The following is a 27,100-nucleotide window of genomic DNA, read 5'->3' as shown; positions in this document are numbered from 1 at the left end:
CCTCTCTTATGTTGGTCAGTTTGCTTCTTTGCTCCCTACACGACTGGGCCTTGGAAACCGCATGATTTTGTTCCTTGCCTGCCAGGTGGGCCCATGCCAGAAGGGTCCATGCGAGATGGGTCTGCGGGGATTGCCGGAGAGGGAGCAATGCCAAACACAGCAGTTGCACCGAGGAATTCTGACATGGTATGCAAAAAGCAGCCTTATGGCAAAACCAACCGACTATGGCAAAAGAACAAAGGAAGCCTGCTTCTCCACCGTCATCAGCAAACCACCAGCAGCTAGATGTGATACAATGAGATGAGTGCAACACCTGTGCCCTGGTCACGAGTGCATCCCCAACGGCAAGGGTGAGAGATCACACAGCATGGGAAGCTGTCATGGTTACAATGCATTGCTGAGAGAGGATTATAAACTCTCAAGCTTCAATAAGGGTCAGTTATCCAACAAGCATTAAGTGTTAACCGAGTCTAAAAACAGACACACTCCTGCTTCAGTCCAAGAGGTCCAAGGTCGCTTGGTCCTCAGTTGAGCCGTGAACACCTCTTCTCTGAACCGGCGCTCGGTAAAATACACAGGGCACTGGTACACACCATCCTTCGGCTCCTTCTCAGCTGGCACTGCCTTGATGAGCATGATGGGCATTTGTGTCAGGAGCTGCTTGGGCTTACTCTCTTCCAACATTCCCAGTTTGTCATCCCAAGAGGCACCCTCAAGAACAAGACCATGCACAAAGGCACCCTCACGGGATGGCGCATCCACCTGGTCCAACGAATATTTCTTTGTCACCTACAACTCACAAAACGTGCTTGCATCAATGCAAACTAAACAAGATCTGAATGAGCTAATTCATAGTATAATTCTAACCTCTGTGACAATAACGGTCCGGTCTAGAGGCCATTCATTCCGCCTGGCAGTTGTTTGCTTTACCGCAGTGAGAAACGACTGGGGGTTAAACAGTCTGCAGAATTGAGTCAGATAGTTTGCAGCAACTGCGTGGTCGCACTCAATCAGCCCACGCATATGATGCAGCATATCTCTCCCCACCTACCCGCTCAACCATACACTTTTAGGAACTGTGAGGTTGGAACACCAATCCTGGATCTGAGATACACGCTGGAGCAAGTTCTGCATCCAGGACGCCAGTGCCCGCAAGCTGGGGTAGCCAACTAATGCCCAACTTTCAGGCACGTGGTCAGCAACAAGTGCAAGCATTAGACGTTCCTGCAGACAGGCAGGCAAACAGGATGACGAGTTTCCAGTATGTTTGCTTCCACACCAAATATATGATCAGCACATTGTGTCAACAAAGCTTGCCATTGATTCTGTCATGGTCAGATCTCCTTTCAAGCCTAAGTCCAATTCCATCAGGCTTCGTCGGATCTCGGTCAGCAGTATATTCCAGCGTTCTGCTTCCTGGATAGCCACCCTGACCCAGAAGCGCAGGCAACCAAGGGCGTTATTCATAAACAATTCCACAGATCAGAGCTGCATAAGCGACCAGTAGAATCATAATGCTCCCTATCAAACTCACATGATGTATGGCGTGTACTCATCAACCCGACTACGAATGTCATCAAGATCAAAGTTATCAGGAATGCGCTCAGCAAGGCCGTCCACAACTCGACGCGCTTGCTCTTCAGCTGTTAGACCTGCCTCACCCACTGTATCGCGAGGCTGCGGCCAGAAAGGGCACCCATTTCGCTATTTGCAACAATTGCACAATAGAAGATGTGCATCTTTCACAAACTCTCCCTCCTTACCTGGAGGCTTCGTAGATTGCTACAGAAAGTGACTGCCTCTCGCAACTTAAAACCGATTTCTGCATTTGGGTGTAATCCAAATGCCACTGCGGACTCCACGGGCATGCGGTCCTCAATATACTCAAGCACCTGTAGCCAGCCCATGGCAGACATGTTGAAGCCCAAGTATTTAGTACTGCGGCAAGCGCAATGTAATACCTACTTGAATGTGCGTCATGGTGGCTGGCGGCACTGAGAAGCCGGGGAAAATCTCCATACCATCCAGCAGTGCGTCATTGAAATAGTTGTGCAGGTATGCACTGGCAAGGCGGCGGTCCCAGTCCTCGACGATGTGTCCACCGTACATGATCTCCCCACACATGTAGCGAAGGTCATCCCAAGGCACCTATGGTGATTTGAGTGGATCAGAGAAGGAGCAATCAGCCGTGTCGGATAGATTGCAGGCTGTGGTCTAGTGGGGCGCGATGTGCCATGCTCGCCTGTTCTAACCTACCTTGCTGCATTGTTCTAGGTAGCTAGCAGAGAGCTGGGCAGAGCAAAGGAGGTCATTTGTAGACCAGGGATAGTTCATATTCCAGCCGATGCCGCTGCGGGCTCCTGGGAGGTTGCCGACGCCAAACTTCTTGCGCTCCAGCAGCGCAGCATGAAAAAAGGACAGAGCATACACGATTGACCTGCAATAATGACGCCGAAAAGCCACAGATATTACGCCACATTGTTTACTAAGTGTAATTTATTACTTCTTCATGGTTGAATTAGTGCATTTTCATCCACTCTTATAAACAATGCTTAGGAATAGACATGCCTGTACTCGGTTTGTTTTGCACATCCTTCCAGAGTGTCCTCACTGAAGTTGCCATACGCACGCAGCAGGTTAGCCTTCAAGCCTTCGGGCGGCTCGTTGGTCAGCTTAATGCATGCCTGCAGGATAGAAATAGGTAGGGGGCGCTCCAGCGACGGAGGTGCTTCTGCTGATAGAAATAGCCTGCATAGGAGCGACATGGGTGAACACACAAGTGCAATTTAGAGACATTTTCGAGATTATGAAGAATTCATGTGAGCTAGCACCTGAAGTCTGGATGGGCGCCTTCAGCCAGCTTGTCAATATATTTTTCAAGCGGCCCGCTAGTCCATTCAATAGTGAGATGGATGTTCTGAAGCAGCACCCAACCGCCATTTTTATGTGCATGTGTCAAGTGACTCATAGCAATGGGCTCCTGCATGGAGAAAGTCGATAAATGTATGACTTAAACAGCAAAGTCATGATGCAATGACTGAATGCTCTACTGCTGTGTCATCTTCACTGCAAAACACAATATAAAGCATGCATATGTATGTGCCCTTAGATGGCCATGTCTCGCATACCTGGCCTTGCCCTAGCGAAACGCTGAAGTATTTCCCATTCTCCTGTGTATACCCTAGCTTACAACCAAGTGCCTCAACGGCGCCTGCTACATCAACGCCTGGGGAGAGAAGCACCAACATGGGCGTGCCAGGGCTAGCATCCTGCAAGCACAGCCACCAGCTAAGTGAAAATGAAGATAAAATAGCCAAGCAAAACATGCAAATGGCCTTAAAGCTGTGCCTGGAAAGAGCGCTCCAAGTTGAAAGGCTGGCTGGTCACGTACTCCCTCCCTGCACATCCAACGCGGGCTCTGAGTAGGATTGGAGACCCAACATGACAAACAACGACAACATTGCATACCCAAAGTGTTCGCGACAAACTTAGCCATTGCAGCAGTGACACGATCAGGGCGCAGGGCTTGGAACAACAGAAGTTGATCGAATTGAGGCATTCGCTTCCAGTCGCCTGCGTTTCAGCATGAGATTTAATTTGAGACTAAATGATTGTTACCCTTTTTTCAGTAACAATGAACGAACCAGGTAAGGGCTCATCCTCAGGTCGCTCCATCTCCACCCATTCCTTCCAGCGCATGTAGCTAGCGAAGAGATCTTCGGGAAGTGCATGATAGTCTGCGAGTTCCTTGAGCGCCAACACAGACTGCCAGCAGGTTTGCGGTAGCAACTCAGACACAGGATTGGGCTGGCCTACAACCTATAGATATAAACATAAATAATTGACTTAGTCAATATGTCCAATGCAGCAAAGTTAAGTGCAATGTTACGGCAACATGTTGCAATGCATTTAAAGCACCTTCCTCTAGACAGCACACCTGAGGGGCATGCAGGAAGTATTCAAACTTCTCTTGGCATAGCTCGCCTTTTTTTTTCAGGATCCGCATGCATAGTTGAGTAGCCACCAGTAACTTGTGGCGCTCAAACAAACCCTGCCAGCATGGAAAGCCAAATCCTGCTTGTGAGCTCAAACTCGTGTTTATTCCTAAAAGAAAACACAACCAACCTGTGCGATGTAATTGAACAGCTGATGTGAGATGACTGACATAAGCAGCTTGACGCGCTCTGCAACATCCGGCTCCAATCCTAGCCGTTTGTCGTCTGCCACTGCTGAGTCGTCAATGCCACCAGGTGTTAAGTTCTGAAACAAACATGGGTGAACACGTAGCCACTAGATTTATTTCCGTGTTGCAACCTGCCAAAACAAACAGGCCCCCTCACCATTCCCTTAATCATGATATGGATAAAGTTTGCCATTGAGTAGTGGTACACTCGGTCAAGAGCACTCAGAGAATCCACCACGAAATAGATTAGTGCGCCGCGGAGAGCCACAGGTCGATACACCTCCCTCGCTTTGCTAATGCTAACCTCAGTCTCCTGCATCAAACATCTTGTCTCAAGTATAATTGAGGCATTCCCGCCCAGGACGCCGCGCACCTTTGCTTGCTTGACTTGTTCTGCGATCTGAACAGCCGTGCGCTTGGTCTCCTCCAGGTTTTCAATCAAGGGCATGTCTTCTAAAATATCGCCCTGTGAGAAACAAGGTCCAATGCTCTTGACGTAGCATAATGAGGCGGGTTTACAGGTGCACGTTTTGTAAGCAAGCATGCGAACCTGAGAAGCTGCTAGCCTTGCCAACAGAGAGTCCTCCAGTTGTTTCAGAGCAATAGTATATTCTGCCAACTGATGCACCAGCCGCATGGCATCCTTTTGCAAGTCTGACCGCTCGTGATCAACAACCTGTCAAACAAAAACGACAGTTTTCAGAGGTTGAGATGTCAAATGACATATATACGCAGATCACATTTACAATGTCCAGTCCAAACGCACTCACCAAAGCCAAAAGCTGATCCTCAAGGCCTGCCTCGGTAACACAAAAATTAACAAGGGTTGTCTGCGCCGCAACTTCTGGTTTGAAGTGCGGATTACTGCACATCATAAATGGGGGTAATTGCAGGAGTTGACATGGGAGGGAAGTAAATGACTGAGAGTTCCTGAGACCTCCCAAAGACTTTCTTCTGCACCTGAGTTTGGTTTGCAGATACAGTTGGAAGCGAGGGTTATACTCCACCTCTACGTCACCCAGCTTGATGATCTGGCTTCGACCTCGCTTCCACCTGCAAGCGTTCATACAATCAATCAATGGCTGAACACAAATGGTTGCAGTGTCGCCAACAAGGATCAGGTACCTTTTTCTGTATCACTGCATCTAACACCGGGTCAATTTCCTCTCCACTGCAATATGCAAAGCGCTGGGGTTAAGATTATGCATCTGGGCACCCAATCACAACCAGCATGAGGAGAGGCGCAGAACCTGGTGCTTGAACTCCGCAAATATTTGTACTTGTATAACCTCACCAGTTCTCTCGCAGCAATGGGGCAGCATTCTCAATGTGAAGAAAACAACCTGCAGGATATACGGGGGAGTGGTTGCATCTTTGTGTTTTTGTGTGGGATCTCAAGCTAACACTAACCGTATCAATACACTTTGCGTCGCTGTGGGGGGGTGTGCGCAAGCCATTTCTCTCCCCCCTTCTCAGAACCCAATTAACTCCCTGTTTAAGAAGCAGCAGCAGGTTTTGAGGGTTAAGAGTGGGTTCATAAAAGGTTTCGGTTGTGATTGGATCGCTGCTCATAGGCAGCCATGAGCTGAACAAGGAGAGCAGCGGGAACCAACCTGCAGCTGTGGGTCAATCAATAACGGCCAACGTGCTGTGGAAGTAATGATGGCACCATTTTCAATAGACAGAACATCTGTGGGCAAACCTTCATTGGCCCACTGCGCCTGCACACAACACTTGAAATCAAGAGTTATTCAACATTTCACATATGGTTATAGCTGGTTATCAGTTCATTCTACCTTGGTAGATTCGTCTGTCAGCATGTCGAGTGGGCTGACACTTGCAGATGTAGGGATGAGGCGTTGGTTAATGTCTGGCAGCCAATGTGTCTGCAGCATCCGGGGCCCCCAAAATATAAAAAAGACTCTGCCACCCAATTCCATTCTGATCATGCAAAATAAAGGACTTGCCTCTACCAGCTCCCGTCGAATTTGTGTGTTAAAAGCGCCGGCGTATGTAACAAAGGAAGAGCTCAACAATACATCTCCTATCAGGTTGCCCTCAGTGGTTGCCATTTCCACGATGCTTTCACTCCAACGAGCGAACTCCCCAGCCAATCCTGTGATCAGGCGTTGTGCTAGTGCAGCCTTGCTAGCAGTGCGTTCTGCCTGCAAAGTTGCACATGCAATTCTGTTGATGATTTGCCTGTTTTTCGACGCAATGCACAGTTGGCGCTAGGCTGTACCACGTGCCTGCGCTATTGCGGTGTTCTTATCCTCCGTGGCTTTAATTAAACCCTGTTCTAGCACTGCGACACGCTCCTGTAAATCCTTCACTTTAGATCGAATGCCACTCAGCTTCTTGTTGGCAGCTTCCAGTCGTTTGTTCGCTTCTGCCAGGGCACAGCGCTTGGGAGCAACGACCTGCAATTCGGTAGAATTCGGTTATTCCTCCAGGAATTAGCAGGCATTGGAAATACATGGCAGATTACAGCCTAAAATCACCTGATAAATGCGGAAGTATTTGCACATATTAATAACCCACGCACTCAAGCCTGCTGCAGCAGATGACTTTGTACGAATGTAGTCAGGGCGGAAATTTGGGTTGGAAATGAAGTCCTTTTCGACGCGATCCACGCATGCAACTACAAAGATATGTGGCACCAGGGAACTTGCATGATTGTCAATGGTTACTTTATATTGGGATGATAGACTGGTAATTGCACGCTTTACCTGGTATGCCGTCTTTATCGAAAGTGAGCAGCGACTGCAAAAGCAAGAACCGTTAAACCAGCACAACAAATAGATACAACATGTCGCAAGTATTCAAACAACTCACCCGCAGAAAAGCATCTGTATTGCCCATGAACTTTTTTCCAGCATTCCAGCTGCACGTCAACACCCACTCAGTACACGAACAATATTGATGGAAACCAGGACAATGGCCCAGCCCGCATACTGCCCACCTGAGATCTTTAGGAATATTGCCGCCGCTTGAACACAAAATCATGCAGGCCGCCAGTACTTGGACAATTTCAGCAGCAGGGGCTCCGAACGACTTGAGCTCTCCAAGCGAGGCCTTGTCTAATGAATTCAGTGCAGCCTCTGCCTCCTGCACTTTATTTTCAATTTGTCAGGCATTCACACCAGTGCTCAACACGTCACCTGGGGTGTTGCTTACAGCTTTAATGTCAATGGCGATCCACAAATGCCAGCTAACCTGAATGATGGGCTCTGCACATGCCAGGTCCTGGGCGCATTCCTCCTGGAAGGCAATGACTTCTGATTGTAACTTGGCAGCTGCTGCCTCGTCCTCCCTTCCTTTATCAACTTCCTCGTCCACCTTGGCCTTCTCCTGTCCGATTGACTCCACCAACTCCTGCAAATGTCCTGAGCAGGAATTGAAAAGTTGTGAAATGGGATGCATACCACCAAGCCCGGGCGTGTGAAACACACTGGATCAGCGCACCTGGGTTTTGGCCCGTTTCTGATCAACCACAACCTGCTCCTCCTCAAGGTTCTTCTGCAAATCTTCAACAGCACGTGTTGCCTGCAATCTTTGCAAATGGCACTTTAAGTACGACTTAAAAGTGGCACAAAATGATTGTGCAAGCGCTCTTACCGACGTGATTTTGTCTACTCCCCTCTCAAGGCGGTCCTTGCCCTGCTTGAGCTGTTCACGCTTGATAGCCAGGAGCTGCTTGTACAGCGCTATAAGCTCAAGAAATGATTTAGGGGTTGTATAATTATAGCGGCGATACAGCTCGTAATATCTGTGTACCAGCATAGCAAGTGGTGGATAATGAAACAACTTCACATGGGGGAATGCAGCAATGTTGATTGCGCATATGCTTACTTGTGGCTGGCAGTGCTAACAGACTGGTGCACAAAAGCCATGTGCTTGGAGATGGACTCCCGCAGTCCCTCCTGGAGATCTGGCACGTCGCTCAGGAAACGGCCGGCGACACTAATAAGCGCTTCTTCAGGCCAGGAATGAAACCTGCAATAAATACCATATTTCATGGCATTGGCATCTGGCGTATGTGAAAGTGTGAACGTGTACTCACCAATCATATTGCATACTGTTAACAAGACCAGGGAACTGCCTTGCTCGAATTCTAAATTGGTCTCCGACAGGTGAAAAACACAGCACAATATGGAGATTTTTGCGAACCTGCAATGTTTTACAATAATGCAATCGTGATTGCTACTGTGCAGCACATATGAAACGAAAAGGCAAGATTTAGGACGCACCCGCTCAATGAAAAACTGCCAGCATATTTCCGGAGTGTCCATCAGACCGGCAGCTTTAGCTTCATTTCGCACCTGAACAGAATGTGCATATGCAGATTACCGGTAAATGATATCAGTGATAGGCAAAGGCCAAACATTAACCAATCTCCCACCCCTACCAAGCTAGAAAAATTATCCTTTTCTTCTTGAGAGCATAAGTCGGGAATATCACCATTTGCGAGCAAGTCATTAATGTAGATGAGGAAGTCTTCCTTAACAATCTGGTTATCACTCATCAACAATACTATGGGTGTCCCCTTCACGCCAGCCTTGTGATATACACTCACCAAGTCCTACAACAGGAAACCAATCAACACGTTGCTTGCAAAAGCAGAAAGAGGGGATGCGCTGTTTCGAAAGCATACCATTTTAAACTCGCTTAGGCCATATGTTGAGGTAACAGCAATTTGAAACAATTCATAACCGCATAGGAACGCTGCAAGTCGTGCTAATGATTGCTTGCCTGCAACTGAACCGAACTTGCTCAGGCAACACGTACCGCAATTGGGCGCCATTGGTGATATAAACATCTCACACACCTGAACCACCAACGCCGACCAACATAGCATGTCCACGAGGAACGGATAGAATACGTGCGATTCTAGACACATGCTCAGCTGCTTGTTTGAAGAGCACCAGATCCATGACTGCAGTGCTTGTTCAAAGCGATTGAGGAGTCTGAGTGATAGTAATGCAAGCAGCAAGCACTATGGATGACATGTCAGTAGTCACACCTGCATTATTCTCGTTGTATTCGGCCAACTTCTCCTGCAAAATCCTTTTTAATACGTCATCAGATTCAGCGCATGTGTATACTGGTGCATCAATTGCATTTCGTGCCATAAAATTGTTGAAAAGGAGCGGCTTTGCCTCAATATCCAGCTGCAATTAGTGGAATGGAGGTTGTTTATGGGCGCACTAAGTTGATTTATCATCGTAAAAGGCCCAACCTACGAGCCTCACCAGCTTCATATGGCCGAAGTACTTGCGTACAACGGTCCCGCAAAACTCAGAGAACCTTGCTATATCTTGCTCACTGACCAATCGGTCGCTCAAAACACGCTTGCACTCATGCAACCATAGGCGTACAGCCTGCAGCATATGTAATGCCCGATTATCCTATGGAACTGATAAAGGGCTTGCACATATAACCGGCAAACCTGCAGGGGCTCCTTGATTGTTTCCTTCGTCATGCGGCATAGGCCCTGGGTAATACTAGAGAGATCGCGCAGATTGAACTGATAGTGAAACTTTACTGCAAGGCAAGTATTAAAAGATGAAATGAGAAACTAATTCAAATACAGGCATATGCATTTGCCGACAACCTGCAGATGGCAGAAAGCCATTCATCGCGAGTCCATGTAACTCAATCATTGCGTCAACTAGCCTTGGTCCCAAGCGAACAACCTGCAGTACAACAGGTGACCATGTCCAGCCTTTTAGTATAAGTGTGCTGCCAAAGGAACATATCGAAACAAAACCAACCTCCTCTTCGAAGCCGTTGCTCAAATGTCCCTCCACAATCTGGGAGTACATATACCTGCAGGAAACCAGGGAGCATTGTGGCTGTGATGTGACAACATATAAAGTTCCACTGTTCCAGCATTGCTCACTTGACAATTTCTGGGCTGGGCATCTGGACTGCAAGAGTAACAAAGTGCCGCTGCATGCGTGGTGTTATGGTGAATGACCCAGCAGTGGGGTTCATGCATGCGACATAGTGGGTGTTGCAAACCTCCTTTTGCATAATTTTTTGCTTGTCAAACCTGAATGAAAGAAACAACTGTGCAAATCATGCTTGGAGAACCTTGCAATAAAACGAAAACGTTTCAATAGCGCACCAGCCATGATAGTCGATGCTTTGTCGCAGAAGTTCAATGGCACTCTGTGTATCATACTTATCGACGAAAGGCATGTTGATGTCATCGACGAAGTATGTTAGTTTCTTCGTTCCCGGGGGGCCAAAACGCATTCCTGTGGCATGCAAATTGGTAACAGAAACAGAATAAAAAACCATGACAGAGCAGAAGAGACGCCACCTCAGCCCCACCTGCTTTCTTTTCTAAAGGAGATTCAAGAACGGCCTGTAGGCTTGGTCCTGTGTGCTGGCTGTTCAGATTGATGGTATGTAACATCCGGCTGTCGCCATCCAGGCTCCGTAATTTGTTCTGCATTATGGTAGTTTTTCCCGTGCCTACAAAAGACCGAAGAGTGACTAAAATGAATAGGATTTAGTTTAGGAGTCAAACTTCCGGCACTTACCACTGTTCCCCACAAACATTACATGATGCATATTGGGCAGCAATAGCTCCAACAGATAGTTTAGGCGCGTGGTCTCCACAGTGGGTACACAAAACGACATGCTATCTGCATCTATAACAGGGCAATCAGCATGGCAAGAGTAGGCTACGACAGCATGCCACGTGGCATTCTCAAACCTGGCACGTATGTAAACTGTGTAACCCGTTGCCTCCAGTGAGTCATGCACACATTCTGGTCATCCACAAAATAGTCAAATACAGTGCCCTGCAAACAGCCAACAGGTGCCCTATCACAGATGATACCCAAAGTGCACCAGGTAGCCGACGCCTTGCTGGAAGCTGGAAGAAAGTCCGCTCGAAGGAACATTGCAGCACCACTCACCTCTGCTGGGAACAACACTGTCTTATGCTCTCCCTGCCACCACCGACTGAACTGCAGGCGATAGTCAGTGATCTTATCCACCAGGAGGCAGCCACCAAATGCCCAAATGCATGCAAAGACAAAGTGGTGCTCTAGGAGCTTCTTGTCAGGAGGTGGCCCTCCTCTCTGCACCTCCTTAGGCAAGATACCCTCCAATATCTGTAGAGTGCATGCAGGGGAGGGGATGCGTCTCATAATGGCCATGAGAAAGCTTCGCGACGGCACCAGAAGGAACCAATCTGTCAGGAAACGGCCGACCCACCTTACACAGTGTTTGAACCTGGTTAATAGCGGGAAGTGGGACCACAGTTTTGTAATTTCGGCGGCAGTGCTCTAATGTACCATCAACATATTTGCTGCGAACAGTGGTGGGTTGAAAGCGCTTGGCAAGATCTATGTTTTAAAGGTTCGATGCAGAGCATGACTTACCTAAACAGCATATTCAACATTGGTTTGTGGTCCGTGCACTCCAGCATCTCCACCCAACTCTCCACCGCAGGCTTCCAACCAATGTCATCAGCATTTACAAAAATGACACCTCCACGGGACACTGTGGCTGGTGAGCAATGATTCATATGATTAATCTCCAGCAACAACCGCATGGAGCTGGTGAGTGGTATTCGTTCATTTGATGCCAGTGTCAGCATCTTGTTGTCATCCTGCAGGATTGTTAGCGGCCTCTGGATGATTAGCAGTGGACAACTCATTGAAACACCCACAATGTTGAGGCAAAGGGATTCACCATGACTGTGTTGGCAGACTCGATCCACTCAGCATCGATATCACCATCCAATACAATCCATTGATGCCTGTTGGTCTTATTTTGGGCCATATCACGGAAGGTTGATGACATAAGACCCTCCTTCCATTCACGCGTCTACATTGCGAAGGAAATCAAACATAATTGAAAACAGACATTGTTAGGGTAATTACTCCCACAGCTGCTGTCAATCACTGCACTCGTAACTACCTGGGGGTGCAGGTAGCCATACAGCTCATTGCGAGTGACTGCCTTGGGATTAATAGCACGGAAGACCTGTACTTTTTGGTTGGAAAATACATCCGCATTGATTATGCTGGCCCAAAGATTCATCGGATGTGAAGTTCTAAAAGGACAAGTTGACTTACTGTGCGTTCGCCAAGGATGTTCTGTGCCTTCATCAGGGTCCGCCAAATGGCAGATTTGCCGCAGCCGGCAGGGCCTAATAGAAACACGGACCAGCGGACGTCAAATATTTCCCGCAACTGCGACACCTTCAGGCGAAAGGTTGCATCAGGTTGATAACCCATCTCGATAGCCGCCTCTTGTACCTACGGTGACAGATGTAAAGTAGATAAAAACGCTGCGCCAACAACAGACAATGAATGTTATCCACCTACTTTGGCTTCAAAACATGAATCCACAGCGCGTGGCACATTCTCTATCGTCTTGGGGAACAAGTCACCCAGCAAACCCAGAAAGATGGACGTGTCATCTGCAGTTAGTTTGCCTACATTGAAGTCACGTAGTTCGCGTACCAACACTCTATCCTCTGCACATAGAGCAAGAGTTTCTTGGTGGAACAACCGCCAAAACAATGATTCACATCCTCGAAAATGCTCCTGCCGCACCAGACAGCTCTGGAGCAGACCGTTTCATGCTCCCTGCCACATAAAGGGTAGTCTTGATAGCCCGCAGTTTCCAGTCATAGTGCCGGGACTGCATGGCACACGAAGTCACTAGGAGACACAATCAGTCGGACGGCCCACCTCAAGCAAGAGTGATGCAATTCGCCACCTTGGAAAGCAGATCCTCGCACAACTTATACAGAATAATAAATTTTCGAGATAGGAGTTTCGATTGCTGAAAGCCTTCTGCCATGAGCATGATTTCGGATATTAGCGCCAGATCAGGTACAGCCATGGACACAGGACGGAACAGTGCCTGCAAACAGTACATGAGTGTGAATTCGTGCATTTACAGAGCAACCTTCACAGATGCACCTTCACAGATGCACCTTCACAGATTCTGGCAGCTCTGCACGTCCTGGATAGCCAGGGTTCATTGTAATAAACATCATCACGCTGGGCTTCAATGAAACATCCACGTCCTCAAACAAAAAACGCTCCTTTCGTGCACGCAATGCATCCAAAACACTCTGCAACTTTACCATTGGACAATAAGCTAGACAGCAAATCCCTGTGTCTGCCATATTGCGCGCACCTTGTACTGTGTAGAACTCACTGACAACACTGGCACTGGGATGCTGCAAATAGCACCAAAGATGTTCGGCTTTCAACTTCTTGGATTGCAAATTGAATCCATGTCAACTCACCGATTGAACTCATCAAGACAAGCCCAAGATCCTGTTTGCGCCAACCCCTTGAATATCTGACCCATGGCTCGGAAGTCCATCTGATCAGAGCAATTGAAAACATAACATTGCACACCTAAGGCACGCGCAAGGTCTTTGGTGGTCTCTGTCTTGCCTGTACCAGCAGGGCCAGCGGGTGCACCACCTGCAGTGCAAGGCAACGGCTAATTGCTCGTATTGACGAATAAATCTGAACAACGTGGTATCAGCACCCACAATATAGTATCAATATGTGCAGCACTGCCACCTTAAGCACAACTAGGCCATACCTAGCACGAGTCGCTGGGCTTGGGTAAGAGTGATGTAGCAACGATCCGTGAGGGGAGTGATGCAAAGGCAGCCCACATTGCCAATGTACTCATTTAAATACTTAACTTCGGCATCGCAAATATTGACCTACATTGCAATGATTTTGATGGTCTGTCTTCAATCATGTGAAAAGGTGCAAACAGGGATTACACAATCACAATGTTCCATTATTTATATCAACAGACCTGGCATTCCTTTGTCTTTTCGTTTTGATGGTAGCGTAGCTGGCTCTGCCACTGAAATCCCTGACAGCTTTCCACCCGCTCATCGATCAGCCTCTGCACCACATCCCTCGCATGCACGTCCACGGTGCATAGCGTGATGAGCTTCTTCCGGTCGTTTTTGCCCAGCGGTCCATTGATAAGATCAATGAGCTCCCTGCACAAGAGCATTAAACCATTTGGCAAAGGGATCCCTCCCATTTTGCTGACGTGTGTGACACGTCCTTTTCTCTAAGCTGCGCTTTAAAAATTTTCACCCCAGCAAACACTACTGGAACAGCCTTTTCAGCAGCTGCCCCCCCAAACTCCACTTTGATGGTGCCTCCAATTTCTCTAGAAGGGATCAAAAATGCAAGAGCCATTAAAAGCCTTGCCTGAGCTGTGTCTTCTGTCGTTCCAGCACCTCCTTCAGCGCATCTTCATTGCCGTCCTCAAGCTCCTCAAAAGCCTCATCCACCTGCCAATGAGATGCGGGGGTCTCAGGGCGCTTGTAGTGTTTATCTGTAAAGCAATCACAACGCAGCAGTTACCTCCTGCGTAAAGTAAAGCCGAGATACCACAATTGTGTTTTGTGTGCTGTAATCAAAAATCCACTTAATCCGAGGCTTTTCATCATATGACGGAATGATGGATTTGAACTCGGCTTTGACTGCATTTTTCATGGAATCCACCACATTTTGCAGCCAAACCTACACAATGCAGAAGGTAGTGTGTGAGTACAGCTTGACGGCTGCCACCAACAATCGCTCCCTGTCTCACCTCAACTGGCCCATCACAATGGCATGCGGTTATGAATGGCACAAATTCGCGTTCCCCTGAATACATGCCAATGGCTAACTTTGAAGGGATGCCCTCCGCATCCGTTTCAAATTCCAAATCATGAATATTGTCAAAGCACTTAGGCAGATGCCTGCAAGCAGGTTACCACAGGGTTGCTAAAGTATCACATTCACAACAATTGAGGGTCTTCTAGACATAGTTGGGATTGCCTGATGATAGCCTTCGGATTTGAGCCCTTGGAAAGAATATCTGCAAATACTAACGGCACAATGAACTGAATGGAGCGGTTTACATGGAAAAGTGACATTTGTGCAAAACTGACCTAGAACATCCGAACTTGAAATAAAATAAAATCGTGGGAAAAAAATGCGCTTGGTCTCCAGGTAATCCTGCAGCAATTGAAAGAGGTGGGGCATGTGAAACTCTGTGTGGTCCTCATGCGTAAGTTCCCTCCCTTGCATCAACCTGAAGTGCCTTCTCGCACAGTTCCAGCTGCAGTAGCATGGCCTCCAAGCGCTCCTGGCGGCCTTCAGCCTGCGCAGCAGTTCAAATGGTATGCTAGAAAGAATAAAAACATAATTGAGCATCACGTACAAAACTGGTCAATCGAAAAGGAAACAATGGCAAGCATGGATCTGCTGTATGCTGCATCTGCAGTACACTGATTGATACAATGCTCTCGCTTTGTAAACACACCCCACATGCTTCAACTACATTGATGATCTCTGGAGCCGACTTCATAAGGTCCTGAAAAGAAGACATGGAAGAAATGCAATTGGTTCAACTGTAGACTTGAGGTAGCCTGCGCGTTGACCAAGTAAAGAACGTGCCAAGGTTACACTCACCACATAATCCGCATTGACAGCATCAAAGCGTTTCGATTCCTCTGGGAGCTGAACTCGAATATCTGCCGAGCCCACAAAAATAGCCTCCAAGGATTGCCACCTACGTTGCACATCCTTCCAGACATTCAACACCAAATCCACAGTGCCCAACTTCTTCTGCCATATAGCTACTGCCTCCAGGAATTTGGGATTGCCCTTCATAACAGTTGGATGGAAGCAAAGTTTGCAAAGTGCAGTCGTGTGGGTAAGTAGATTGCTTGGTGCATATGGTTCATCAGGTTAGCTTTGCAAGATTGCCCACCTGCACATATTTCCCGTTGCTAAGGTTCTGCAATAACAGATGATCACTCTCCAGTACGTCAACAAGTGCATCGTCGGTGTTTATTTGACCGACATCCGTATCCTGGTATGTCGTAAAGGATAGGTTCATGCTGCGCCACGTTTCTTCAATTCTGAGCATTGCCTGCAATATCTCACAATTTGCTGGTATAAGTACCAGCGTATTGCAAGGTAAAACAGAAAGCCAATCCCCTGACCTTCTCTACAAGGAGCTCTTTTTGTGCGCGGTCCACAATTTCAGTACAAGCATCAACACAATTATGTAGGCCAAGTCTGAGCATATCTCCAAGCCTGAAGCTGTTGCCCATGATAAAACGCTTTCCAGTGGCCTGCACAATCACCGAAAGTCTGCACCGTCAACTACCAAAGCAATATGGCAATGTAGAAATGCGGTTAAGCTTGCCCGCATCAAAAGCGACCAATGGCGGTCACGCATTGCAGGGTGATGCAAATCTTGCACTAGGGGAAGTGCCAGTAACATGGCATTGACTTTCTCCTCCAACAACCGATAAATGTCATAGCCTCGTACCTGCGGTGGCAGTGCAATTTATATATAACAGCTGCATTGCCAAGAGGTCTTGCATGCACAATAACAACACTGGAAGTTTCACCGCTTTGGGGAGCCCTTTGATCTGCTTGATAAGTTTTTTACACTCATCCATCAAGCCATCTACATTGATATTATCCCACAGCATGCTGCTCCATGCTAGGAAGGTGTGCAGCACAGCTGCAGCTGCATCCCACATAGCTTTCAGATATGTAAGCTCCTCCTGTAGTACATACCATTGTCAATTTAACCAAGTTTAAAAGACTGAGCCCATCCCCACCACATGCACATGCGTGTAAACACACACGTACAACTCCACACACATTCATGAAACGCACACATATACAACACACTTACAACGCAGCGTTGTAGCAAAACATAGTCCACCACATACAGCTCAAAGAGGTCCTGCTGCTTACGCAGTTGCTCAGCCTCGTCCAAGAGGGCAGTAAGTGACAGGCTCCCACCATGATGAAAACTGTCCAGAACATTGTAAGCACTCTTTGCCTGTACAGAAATAGCACAAGAGGGGGGATTAACATGGTGAACACTGTGATAAAGCTTCAACAAAAGCTTTACGCACAATTTCCAGGGTCAAGTCGTTGCCAACACTAGTGAATGGAGCTTTTTGCAAAAACAAAGACCGGTAGCTATCCAGCTTCTCCCCAAATTTATCGCTTTTGTGGCGAACTGCAATAGCCTCTGCTGCTTGAAAAGGCAAGAACTCCTCACGATGGCTGCAAATGGAAACAAACAATGCTAAATCAAAGACTATTTACGGTCTGAAGCGGGCAGGTGGAAGTCACCTAAACATTTTTTTGTAGAGTAATCGCCACTGGCGCGGTCCATCCTCGAGTAACTTGACCAATTCCTGATCTAAGGAATACCCAGACCGAACCAGCAGCGCCACTACTTCATCAAGCGGTGTAAACATTGCCTCTGCAGATTGGAGATAACATCGTCAGCTAAGTGTAAGAGTGCCAGGTGCAAGTTTGACAGACAAAAACAACAACGTCTACAACTTGCCAATGCAATCGTTGCGCTTCTGAACCTCCCGAATACATGTCATGATGGTGTAAAGCCTGCTGCGCCGCTTTTTCTGAAGGTGTTCTATTTCCCTATCTGTTAGCAAACTAACACCATTTGCGGACTGCAAGATCAAGATGTGGGTTTACGAGTTTGTAAATGATTTTAAGTAATTACTGCTTCTTGGCTGCCATACACTCGCCTCAGCGTTAGATGGATCTGATGGCAACAATCGAGGGGTGGCCCTGATGGATGGTGGTGCACTTGTGCCAGAGCCACCTTGTGATGTCAGCTTGGTTTCATCCTCAAGGTTGACATCAAGAGCATCATTAGCATTAGACATGAATGCATACAGGTCGCGTACAGAACTCTCAACCTGCATCAAAAAGCATACAAGGTCATCACACAGCATTAACCCAAACAGTACCCTGGTAGTATGAAGTGACATTAGCAGTTGAGCAGCCTAAGTATCGAAGCGAGTGCTCCCAACTTTTACACAGCATCAGTCCCTAAACCCCTGCTAAATCTCCATGGGATGGTGCATCATTGCCAGCACACCTTCGTAAGCAGATGGTGCACAAATAGATAGATCCATTTGGAGGTCCACATCAGCATTGCCTGCTTAAGCGGCCTGGCATCAACTTTAATCCACCCAATAGCGGCACCAGAGGGCAGAGCCTGCACCTCTTCTTGGATGGCCTTGTACGTTGCAATTTCTGCTGCAAATGAAGCCAGCGAGGGCCCCTCCTGCTGTCTCCCTTGTAAGGTGAGAAAATTGCCCAGCGCCTGCTGCATGTCTGTCTGCCAGAGATACGCATATTTGGAGAACTGCTGCTGAAAGGCTGCACACTGTTGCTCTGCCTCAAGTAGAGCTGATTGGACATTGCTCATCGAATCCCTGATCCTGACATCTTCCTCAATTTCTTTGGCATAAGTGCCTACAAGGACAAAGTGCAGAAGCAGGATATATATCCGGGATAAATAGATTACCAGCTGCACTGATGATACTCACCTTCCCCGCAGTCCAAACGCCTGATAAGCAAGCCAATCCCATGACAACCTTTCATCCAACTGTGCATCAGGTTGCAAACACTGTGAGCTGAACAGCTTGCATGAAGCTCGGGGATCCATACAATTTTGGAATCAGCCAGGTCCAATTGAATTTCCAACAAGGGAATGACATGGCTCCCACGATTGTCGTCCATGTCAATCTGTAGCAAGGAAAGTTTCTTTGGAATCCACTCTCTATGGCTAACCAACTGGCGCACGTCATTACTGACCTGGCTATGCAACTGGGTTAAAGAAGCGACAATGGACTTGGCCAGACCTTCCGCTACAATATCGCTGATGTAAACCAAAAAACTGCGAGTAAAACAATATTGGGAAATGAAGACAAATGCGAACAAGGGAAGAAATGAGTTGCTTGAAAGTCATATGCTGGATTTATGTTCACCAAAGGAGCATGAACGATGTGCCTACCTGCGCCAGGAAGCTGAGCTTTTTGTGATCTTCAATGAGCGGCTTAGTGCAGCAAGGTGCTTGGCAATCTCTTTGGCACCATCTGCATGCCAACGTTTGTTTTCCGGGTACATGAACATACATACATTGTGCATCTAGAACGCAACAATGCCGTGCACCTGCCATAGCTGCGTGTCGTGCTATTATGAATTCTTGTATAGTATTATTGAGCTCGTCAAATGTGAAAGTTTTGCCCTCCTTGCGCTCAAATATGACAGCATGATGCCATTGCTGTAGAATGCCCTGCGTCTGCCCAACAGCATCTTTGATGTACATGAGCAACGCATCGAGCTCTTTGACCAGCTGGATTGCCTCGGCCACGTAGTCATCCAGATCGTTACTATTCCATGTGAGTACCTGCATGGGTCTAGCGTTCAGCGTCTCCAACTTGGTGCAGCAGATTAAATGTGCACCATGCACAATGAACTTCAAGTGCAGCCACAAGCAGTTGAAGTGCATATGGCCACACCTCGACGCCTTTTTTAACACACGCATCTACAATGCTCAGCTGCTGCTGCAGCAAATCACTCTCCACTGGCAAAATGGTTGCTGAAATACTGTTATACATTTTAGCAATGAGTTCCAAAGAGCTAATCTGCTTGCGGAACATGTCGGATCGCTCGTACAGCAATAGCGATGCCTCAGGTATTGCAACTGGTAGGGATCGCATCAGCAAAAAATCATGCACTTCCTGTAAAAGTCTGTCAAGCTCTGGGTCGAAATTAATGCATAGAAAACGGTTGCTACTGATGTCAACTCTGCGAGGCAAATTTAATGGATGCTTAACACATGGCAATGCAAAATTGGTTCAAAAACGATGCGCAGAAGCGACATTGGTGGAGATAGTCAATATATTACTAGTAACCAGCAGAGTTTCACCTGAGAACCGGTTCACATAGTTTCTTCTCCGACACCACGGTTGCCAGAGCACACCAGTCTTGCATAAGCGCCGCCTCAAAGGCATCCATTTCTCCTGTCAACTCCTCAAACGAGTGGCACAACTCAAGCCCGGCGTTCGAATCCAGCAGAGCACAAGATAGTGCCCTCAGCTGCTCCATTGGGACTGCAAAATAAAATTAAAAAGTTAACTCATCTTGGTTACGTAAGGTTATTGTTCAGTGAAAATGACTTGCCTGTGATGCGCTCACGCAGGCTGTGTACCCAAGCCAGCGCGCCAGAGTGAGGCGCAGCGTTTTTTTGCACAATGGGATTGTGCTTTTGCTCATTGAACGTGTTGGCAACCTGCACACAATGAGCATGCAGCTATTTTACTGTTCCCTGGAACAACATATAAATGCTTCAAGTTGCAATCATCACATGCCTCGTGCATCTCAAAGACAAACGAGTACACGAGCTCAGAGTGCTTGCACTCCAGGTCTGCCTTGATAGCTTCACGTTGGACTAAACCGTCAAAGCTTTCCAAGAGTTTAAATGTGGCACCAAACGTTGTGCAATCATTGAAAGCCTGCAAAGTATAACAGCCACAAATGGACTGCAGTGTATGGATTGAGACATGTGGACAAGAAATGACCAGGCAGCGTCCTGCCTGAATGATGATTGACGCAAGCCTGTGCTCCATATCCTGGACAACTTTCTTGAAAAGGCCATATTCAGTGATGAACTGCTGTTCATCCACATCCAGTACGTCATACTTTAACTGCAAAGTGGTGACACACTTCAGCAGTAGCCGAGAGAATGAGAACCTTACCACAAACAGACCCACCTTGTGAAAGCATTCAGCTGCCTGCTTAAACTCAGACTGAATGATGCGCACATGGTTGGTCAGTAATCCGCCCTGCGTCCCACCGATGTCCACCCGTTCGAGACGATTGAACTACAGTCCACATAGAAAGGACAAGATAAGTTGTAAAAATGTGTCACATGCGTTTGCAGACATATGAGCAATAGGCAATATGAATACCTCCTGTACAGTATTGCATAGCTCAAAAACGTCTTGGCATCGCGCTAAAAAGGCATCCAGGCGCCCAAACAGGGCTCCATTCTGCACTCGCCAGGGGTTGTGTGGGACATGCAAAGCGCTCTTTGCTTTGTACTCGAGGTAGTAGCTCTTGAATGTCCCGAGCACTCTCAGAATGACCCGGAGTTTTTCTGCTGCATCATGTGGCTCCATCTGCATCAGCTCTAAGCCTGCAAAGGACGCTAGGAGATAAGCAATTAAAAAGGTACAAGAGAAAGTAGTGTCTTCCCACTAGTGCCATACAATCTTTACCTGGACAGAATTTGCGAGCCTGTGACATGAGAACATTGCAGACCTGACGCACCAGCGTCACAAGGTGCCCAGCACTGCTATAATGTTTGGAATGCTGCCAAATGAGCAACATTGTATGCAGAATTGGTTTGAACAAGTTAACGAGCTCTGGGAAGTCATCCATGGTGCGCAGTTTGTCCAGTGGCATGCGGAGTGGAAGGAGGTATTTGCTGTTTTCAGTTGCCTCCTTGCGAGCCGCAAACACCTCTTTACAAAGGCGCATGAACGCGGGCAGGTAGGTGCTGGCTGCTCCCTCCAGTGCCTGCATAATCATCCGAATTCTGGGCTGTGCAAGCTGTTCCCAAATGCCGTTGAGGTGTGTGGCACGATTTGACCAGTACTCCACTTCGGGCAACGGAGCAATAAAACCATTCAGATCGATGACCGGAGCCTCGGGGTCCAGGCACAGCACTGACTTAATCAGGCGAGTCCAAGCGATCAGTGCTGCCTCCAGCACGTGCAATGTATCCCTGCCCATAGGTGTCCCTTCCAAATCCACTTCGCTGACAGGCGGGAGCGGAAGTATAGTTTGGTTCTTCAGCTGTCCTGCAGTGACATGCACTGCACCAGAAAAGAAGCGGCCACTACCTTGGAGGTCAATGCAACAAAGTTCACTTCCCACTATAACATTGTTGCGGGCTGCATTTCTCCATTTCCCAACTTCCTGAGATGCGCACGTTACCTGATGCTGAAAATTTGTGCATGCCATCTGCTACGTCCTTCAACACCACCTCAGGCAAACTAGGAAGCGGGGTATTGCTTGCAAATATGAGTGGCAGAAAGACTTCTGAAGAGAGCGATGACAGCTGATCAAGTAATGCATCGCTGAGCTCGCCGCAAATCACCTGCATGTCATGTGCATTTAAGGGCTTCTGGTACCTGACTGGTACTGTGTTAGTTAAATCTTTTGTTTATCTTGCTTTACCACCCACCAACTTGTCGACATCTTCTTGTAACACCGGCGACTGTGCCAGTTTTAAGAAGTAAACTGTCTTACGCTTGAGCTTGTTTGGTAGGAAGTTGGTCTGCACCAGATGGAATGAGCTTGTTGATGTACCAGCAACACAGTTAGGCAGTTGCTATCGCTATAGACACACCGCAAAGAGGTCTTTGCCCTCCCAGAAGAACAGCACTCGGGTTCTGTCGGCCTGCTCGAGGAAGGCTTGAAATGCGGGCCTGCAAACACCTGGGCCTCATCTATTGATAGTGCAGCAGCAGGTTTCAGCAATGCTCCAAACTCCAACGTCACACACATACAACAGCGACCATTAGAAGGCTGCAGCTGAACCTTGCAGGCACCCACCGGGTTTCGCTTTTCATGAACCTATCCCATGCTGCAACGCTCGCTCCTAAAGAGGCCCGCAGCCTTGAGAAAAAGAAGGCCGCGAGGGGTTGACCACTGATAACGTCCATGGCGGGCACGAAGCAGGCCTCCATCGCATCAAAGCATAGATGAAAGCGGCATGCAAGCCTGGAAATGTAAGATATGGGGCTGTGCGGTCAGCGCGTAGTGCCGCTGCGTACCGCCACGGCATTGGCTATGAGGCCTCCGGGAGTTTTTCCCGGGATGGCTGGCGAGACGCCCAGACAAATGAGCCTGGACTTCTCGCATACCCCTTCCCTCGCATGCAGGTGCATTGTGTCAGTTTGCCTTTAGCCTTTTGCCTGGGGCGGCCCTCCCTCTTGGCCTTGGCTGGTGATGGCTACTCCCCCGCTAGTGCAACGGGGCCCGCCTCGCGCGGCAAACGCCTCCCAGACCCGCTCTGAGTGGCTTTCTCAACCGGCGGCACTAGCTGTGCGGCGCAACCGCGGTCAGCATGGCGCGACATGTATCGACATGGTTTGACGACCCCCATGGCCCGGTGCATGCAGCGTCTCCCCTTGCGGTCAGCAGAGGTCGGCAGGCATGCAGCATGCAGCAGGAGCAGCCGGGTGGCTTCCTTGTGGCCAACACTGGTGCCCCGCCAGCGCCGCCTCGCCGGCGCAGTGGCGGCGGCAGCATAGCAGCAGCTGGCAGCCTGACGAGTTCAGCACCAGCCCCTGGCAGCTATTTCCACAGCATGCATCCCCTGCCATAGATGCAAGCGCGGTGGTCCCCTTGCCCCCGTCCCCTCAGCGGCGGCGGCCAGCAGCATCTGATCGGCTCGCCAATGGCGTGCAGTGATGTGCCCGGCGGCGATTGGCGCTTGACGGCTCAAGCCGGCACTTTGTCCCAGACCAGCCCACCGATGCCTCTGTGCCGGCAGCAGGCGGCGCCGAGGCTAGCCTGGCACCGAATGCCCTAGATGCTGTTAGTGCCTATCACCCCAAAAATCACTACGTATGGCCACTGACGCTCGCAACACTGCTTGGCGGCTAAAATGCCGCATATGCCGCCCCCCACAATGACCAGCTCGGTCTCCACCAGTTCATCGGGCGGGGCGTTGGTAAGGACGGTCACAGTGGCCCGGGCCATGGTGATGTTGTGAGCTGAGGAGAGAGGTACGTTTTGTTTTTATGTTTCTTGATGAAGTTTGTAAAGCAGTTCTGGAGCAGTCAACGGGGGAGGGCACATGCCTCTATGCTGCGTGTGCTGAGCACTTTGCCTGCTCGTCTCCCTCCAGTACCGTTTGAATCACTGAGTTGTCTCTGATTCCCTAATTCTGTGCTGCTGCTCAGGGTAGCTGCTCAGAGTTGGAGGGGGTGGTGGTCGGGACACAAAGCCATTGCATTGAATGTTACAGGCTGCGTGAAGAAAATACTGCAAGCATAATCCACCGCTTCCTCCGCCAGAAACCGTGCCGCCTCGTCGCCTTTGCTGCCGCCTGTCACCAGCGCTGGCAGATCGCCACCGCTGCGCTGCCAGCATTCCCTCCCTGAACCCCCACTCTCATGTCCACCCCCTTTGCTCTTACCGTACCATACCTGCTCCACGACATGCAGTACTGTCTGCCCGCTCACACACTGAACGCTCGGTGACCTGTCAGTTGGCCTGTCCTGCCTGTTGTTCTACTGCTTCATCCCTCCTTGCTCTAACAACAAAGTCTGTGCGCAAGCTTGTTCTTGCTGAAACCAGACTGTAAGCCCACACAAGCAACAAGCAAGCAAGCAAGTGCATGCAAGCAAAGCATGACAGCAAAGGGCAGGATTGAAAGCACAACGGTGCCAGTCTGGGGGCGGCAGCTCAGAGCTGCTGGCACCAGCAGCAGCCTCCCAACGCTTACGCCGGCGGCCCAGCCGCCGTGATGCAAGGTCGGTGGGAGGGCAAAAAAGGAGAAGCAATGGAACGACCCCGAAGCCGCACGGAGTGCGGCCTACGAGGGCGGCCGCAGGACTGCCACCAGGTGGGTGCTGCGTACAGTGTAGTACAGGCAGCCGCCTGCCAACGGACAGAAGCAGTTGCGGGTCATCAACACTCATGAGGGTGACACAGACTCATCTTATCTCCCTCCCTCATCGTGCACTGCCGCAGTGCAATCATTTTCACCTGCTTGCCATGCACTGCCTTCCCCTCTCGCACTGCCACACCCCTGTGACCACCGCCTTCCCTTTGCGTATGCTGGTGCATTGTGTCCTCCGTGTCTTGAGGTTGCACTCCCATTGCCGGACATACACATCCATTTCCTTTAAGTAGCTGTGTTAACAAGTCGGATTCAGCCCTGCAGTGTGTGTGGTGGTGTGAGTAGCGTCCACACGGCAGAGTATATAGTGGGGGGACCCCACACAACATTCAATGCAGTATTCCTTTGCTTTCTGCATGAACTTTGTCAGTTTGTTTACATGTGAAATACATGAAATGCACCAAACCCCATGTCTGGGGGCATGCCGCGCTATGTCGACCATAAAGAATGGAAAGTGAATGCGACAGCCAGGAGGCCCACTGATCCACACAGCAGAGCCCCTCTTGAAGCATGTATCCTGACTGCCTCCGCTGACAACGTGTCTAGGGTGTCTTCCTTTGCATTGTAGACCCAGTCAGTTAGTCGGCGCAAAATGCCAAGGGCCTGCTGCTGTTGCTGTAGAGGACCTGCCGGAGTTGCCACGTTGCTGGTGGGGTCCATGTCGGTGCTGCTCCCAATCAGGCCTGCTACCCACGAATGGCCTGCGCCCAACAGGCCACCGCGCATCTGTTCCTGCAGTTTGAGGCACTCCTGGCCAATTTCATGTGCGACCTGCAGCAGTAACCCCAAAAATATGGCAATCTTTATGTTAAAAGGAGAAGTGCAACTGGTATATATGCTACGTCAACGTGCTCAACTGTACCTTCTGAAAGTGTGTAGATACAAAATAATGGTTCCCTTCAGGCAGCACGATGTGGCGGTAGGACCGCGAAGTGTGCTGCCGCCAGTGCACCATGTATCCATGTGGTATCGTGTAATCCCGGCCACCTTCAAATGCCACCACAGGCACAGTCAATGGAGCTTGCTCCTCGTACCTGCATGTAATTTCCCATTTCCAACCAAATAATGAATTGCATCTCAACCAAGTAATGACTTAGTTGAGGGCCCCATCACCGCGCTGAGTCAACTACGCAGCGTAAATGCAAGCACAAACACTTCACCTGTACTGCACCGCCATCATGATATCATTGACGCCCATTGGCGCGACACGCTCAAACAGGCGTTCGTTGCGTTTCATCTCCTCCACACCCGCAAAGTGGCCTGCTTCGAAGGCCTTGAGAAGCTTCTCCTTGGGCAGGTCCTTCCAGCCTTGCAATATTCGCATCACCTCCTCCAGAGGAGGTGACTCATTGCGACCTGCACCAAACAATGCTCTCAACACGCTCAATATCCAGCTATCAGTGTTTATCGTTTTGGCACCTGTGCTTCTGCCCACAGTGACATGGTACTCACCAAGCTTGCGGGTCAGGTAGATCTTCATCACCACGAGAGCATAGAGGTGGGGTGGTGAAACTGCTGCTGGCATAAAAACCAAAGGAAGAGGGGCACAATTGGTGCGCTCTATTTCGCGAACAACTTCATAGCCCACAATGGCCCCCAGGCAGGTGCCAAATATGGCATATGGTTTATCGGTAAGGGGCAGGCTTCGCGCCAAGAGCCGTGCAAGCTCACGCACATCGTTGACTGCCGGCTCGCCTTCGCGACGGCCACGACCAGGCAGCTCCACTGGGCACACCTGGACAGATGCTGGCAACATCTGAGCCCACCTGAAGCAGCAGTATATCAGCAGCAGAATGTTAACGATCAGACATGCAGGGCAGCGTGTGGAATGAGGACACTACAACATTCAAGCGTGGGTGGCAATATGTGATTGGTCTGGCAATTTGTTGCCAATGGCATGCATATGCAGCAAACGGCGTGTGAACGCAGGTAGCATTTTTTATTCAATGTTCGGATTCTGTCCGCGAGAAGACACGCACCGACCATACACATTCTCTGACACCCCTCCGGCGTAGGGCAGGCAGAAAACACGCATCTTGACGCTAAATGGAGCAGGCGCGACCCATGAGGTTGCCGCTGGTACCAGTTGATGCCGAACAACCGCTGGCTGTTGATTCACAGATGCAGCAATATGTCCTGCATCTTGTTCATGAACTGCAGCTTGCATTGCTGCTGCTGCCTCCATTGCAATAGCTGCAATAGTTGCACCCTCAGGGTCTTCAATCAAAGTCATGAGTTCTAGCCCTGTGGCTTCTTGAATTTTCTGCCGCAACTCAAGGGCTGCTAATGAGTCAAGACCCTGTGCTGCTAGGGGCTGATGGTTGTTGGCATTGGGGATGTAGCTGTTGGCCAGCTCGG

At 49.1% G+C, this 27,100-nt stretch overlaps 3 protein-coding genes across 3 annotated transcripts; all 3 read right to left on the bottom strand.

Annotated features, from left to right (window-relative positions):
• Positions 1-370: 370 nt before the first annotated feature.
• CHLNCDRAFT_37234 (hypothetical protein) lies at positions 371-13,307 on the bottom strand (the record flags this gene model as incomplete). Its single annotated transcript, XM_005843824.1, has 59 exons — positions 371-789; positions 868-961; positions 1,052-1,224; positions 1,309-1,429; positions 1,535-1,677; positions 1,764-1,892; positions 1,966-2,148; positions 2,257-2,437; positions 2,575-2,748; positions 2,832-2,980; positions 3,129-3,288; positions 3,447-3,573; positions 3,645-3,819; positions 3,938-4,051; positions 4,126-4,197; positions 4,329-4,496; positions 4,557-4,649; positions 4,734-4,859; positions 4,954-5,047; positions 5,144-5,225; positions 5,296-5,347; positions 5,540-5,674; positions 5,797-5,904; positions 5,980-6,069; positions 6,157-6,344; positions 6,429-6,603; positions 6,685-6,824; positions 6,913-6,946; positions 7,019-7,067; positions 7,146-7,291; positions 7,400-7,558; positions 7,649-7,729; positions 7,802-7,952; positions 8,036-8,179; positions 8,247-8,353; positions 8,434-8,505; positions 8,592-8,765; positions 8,838-8,935; positions 9,012-9,119; positions 9,207-9,354; positions 9,436-9,564; positions 9,633-9,727; positions 9,798-9,879; positions 9,958-10,012; positions 10,086-10,238; positions 10,314-10,446; positions 10,523-10,666; positions 10,735-10,845; positions 10,911-10,998; positions 11,116-11,313; positions 11,417-11,510; positions 11,584-11,813; positions 11,897-12,031; positions 12,125-12,190; positions 12,283-12,465; positions 12,535-12,686; positions 12,766-12,853; positions 12,932-13,078; positions 13,152-13,307. 59 exons carry the CDS (start codon positions 13,305-13,307, stop codon positions 454-456), a joined length of 7,692 nt encoding a protein of 2,563 aa, XP_005843886.1. The 3' UTR covers positions 371-453.
• A 164-nt stretch (positions 13,308-13,471) lies between these two features.
• On the bottom strand, positions 13,472-13,835 carry CHLNCDRAFT_15700 (hypothetical protein; the record flags this gene model as incomplete). Its single annotated transcript, XM_005843823.1, has 2 exons — positions 13,472-13,653; positions 13,778-13,835. Coding segments are annotated over 2 exons (240 nt in total), but the record flags the coding sequence as incomplete, so codon positions are not given.
• Positions 13,836-14,399: 564 nt separating this feature from the next.
• Positions 14,400-23,817, bottom strand: CHLNCDRAFT_139734 (hypothetical protein; the record flags this gene model as incomplete). Its single annotated transcript, XM_005843822.1, has 2 exons — positions 14,400-14,495; positions 23,746-23,817. The coding sequence occupies 2 exons, from the start codon at positions 23,815-23,817 to the stop codon at positions 14,400-14,402; spliced, it is 168 nt and encodes a 55-aa protein (XP_005843884.1).
• Positions 23,818-27,100: the final 3,283 nt, after the last annotated feature.

Source organism: Chlorella variabilis (assembly GCF_000147415.1).
Source record: "Chlorella variabilis unplaced genomic scaffold CHLNCscaffold_26, whole genome shotgun sequence".
Lineage (NCBI taxonomy): Eukaryota > Viridiplantae > Chlorophyta > Trebouxiophyceae > Chlorellales > Chlorellaceae > Chlorella > Chlorella variabilis.
The sequence above is the reverse complement of the archived record's forward strand: the minus strand, read 5'-3'. Positions and strand labels throughout refer to the sequence as shown.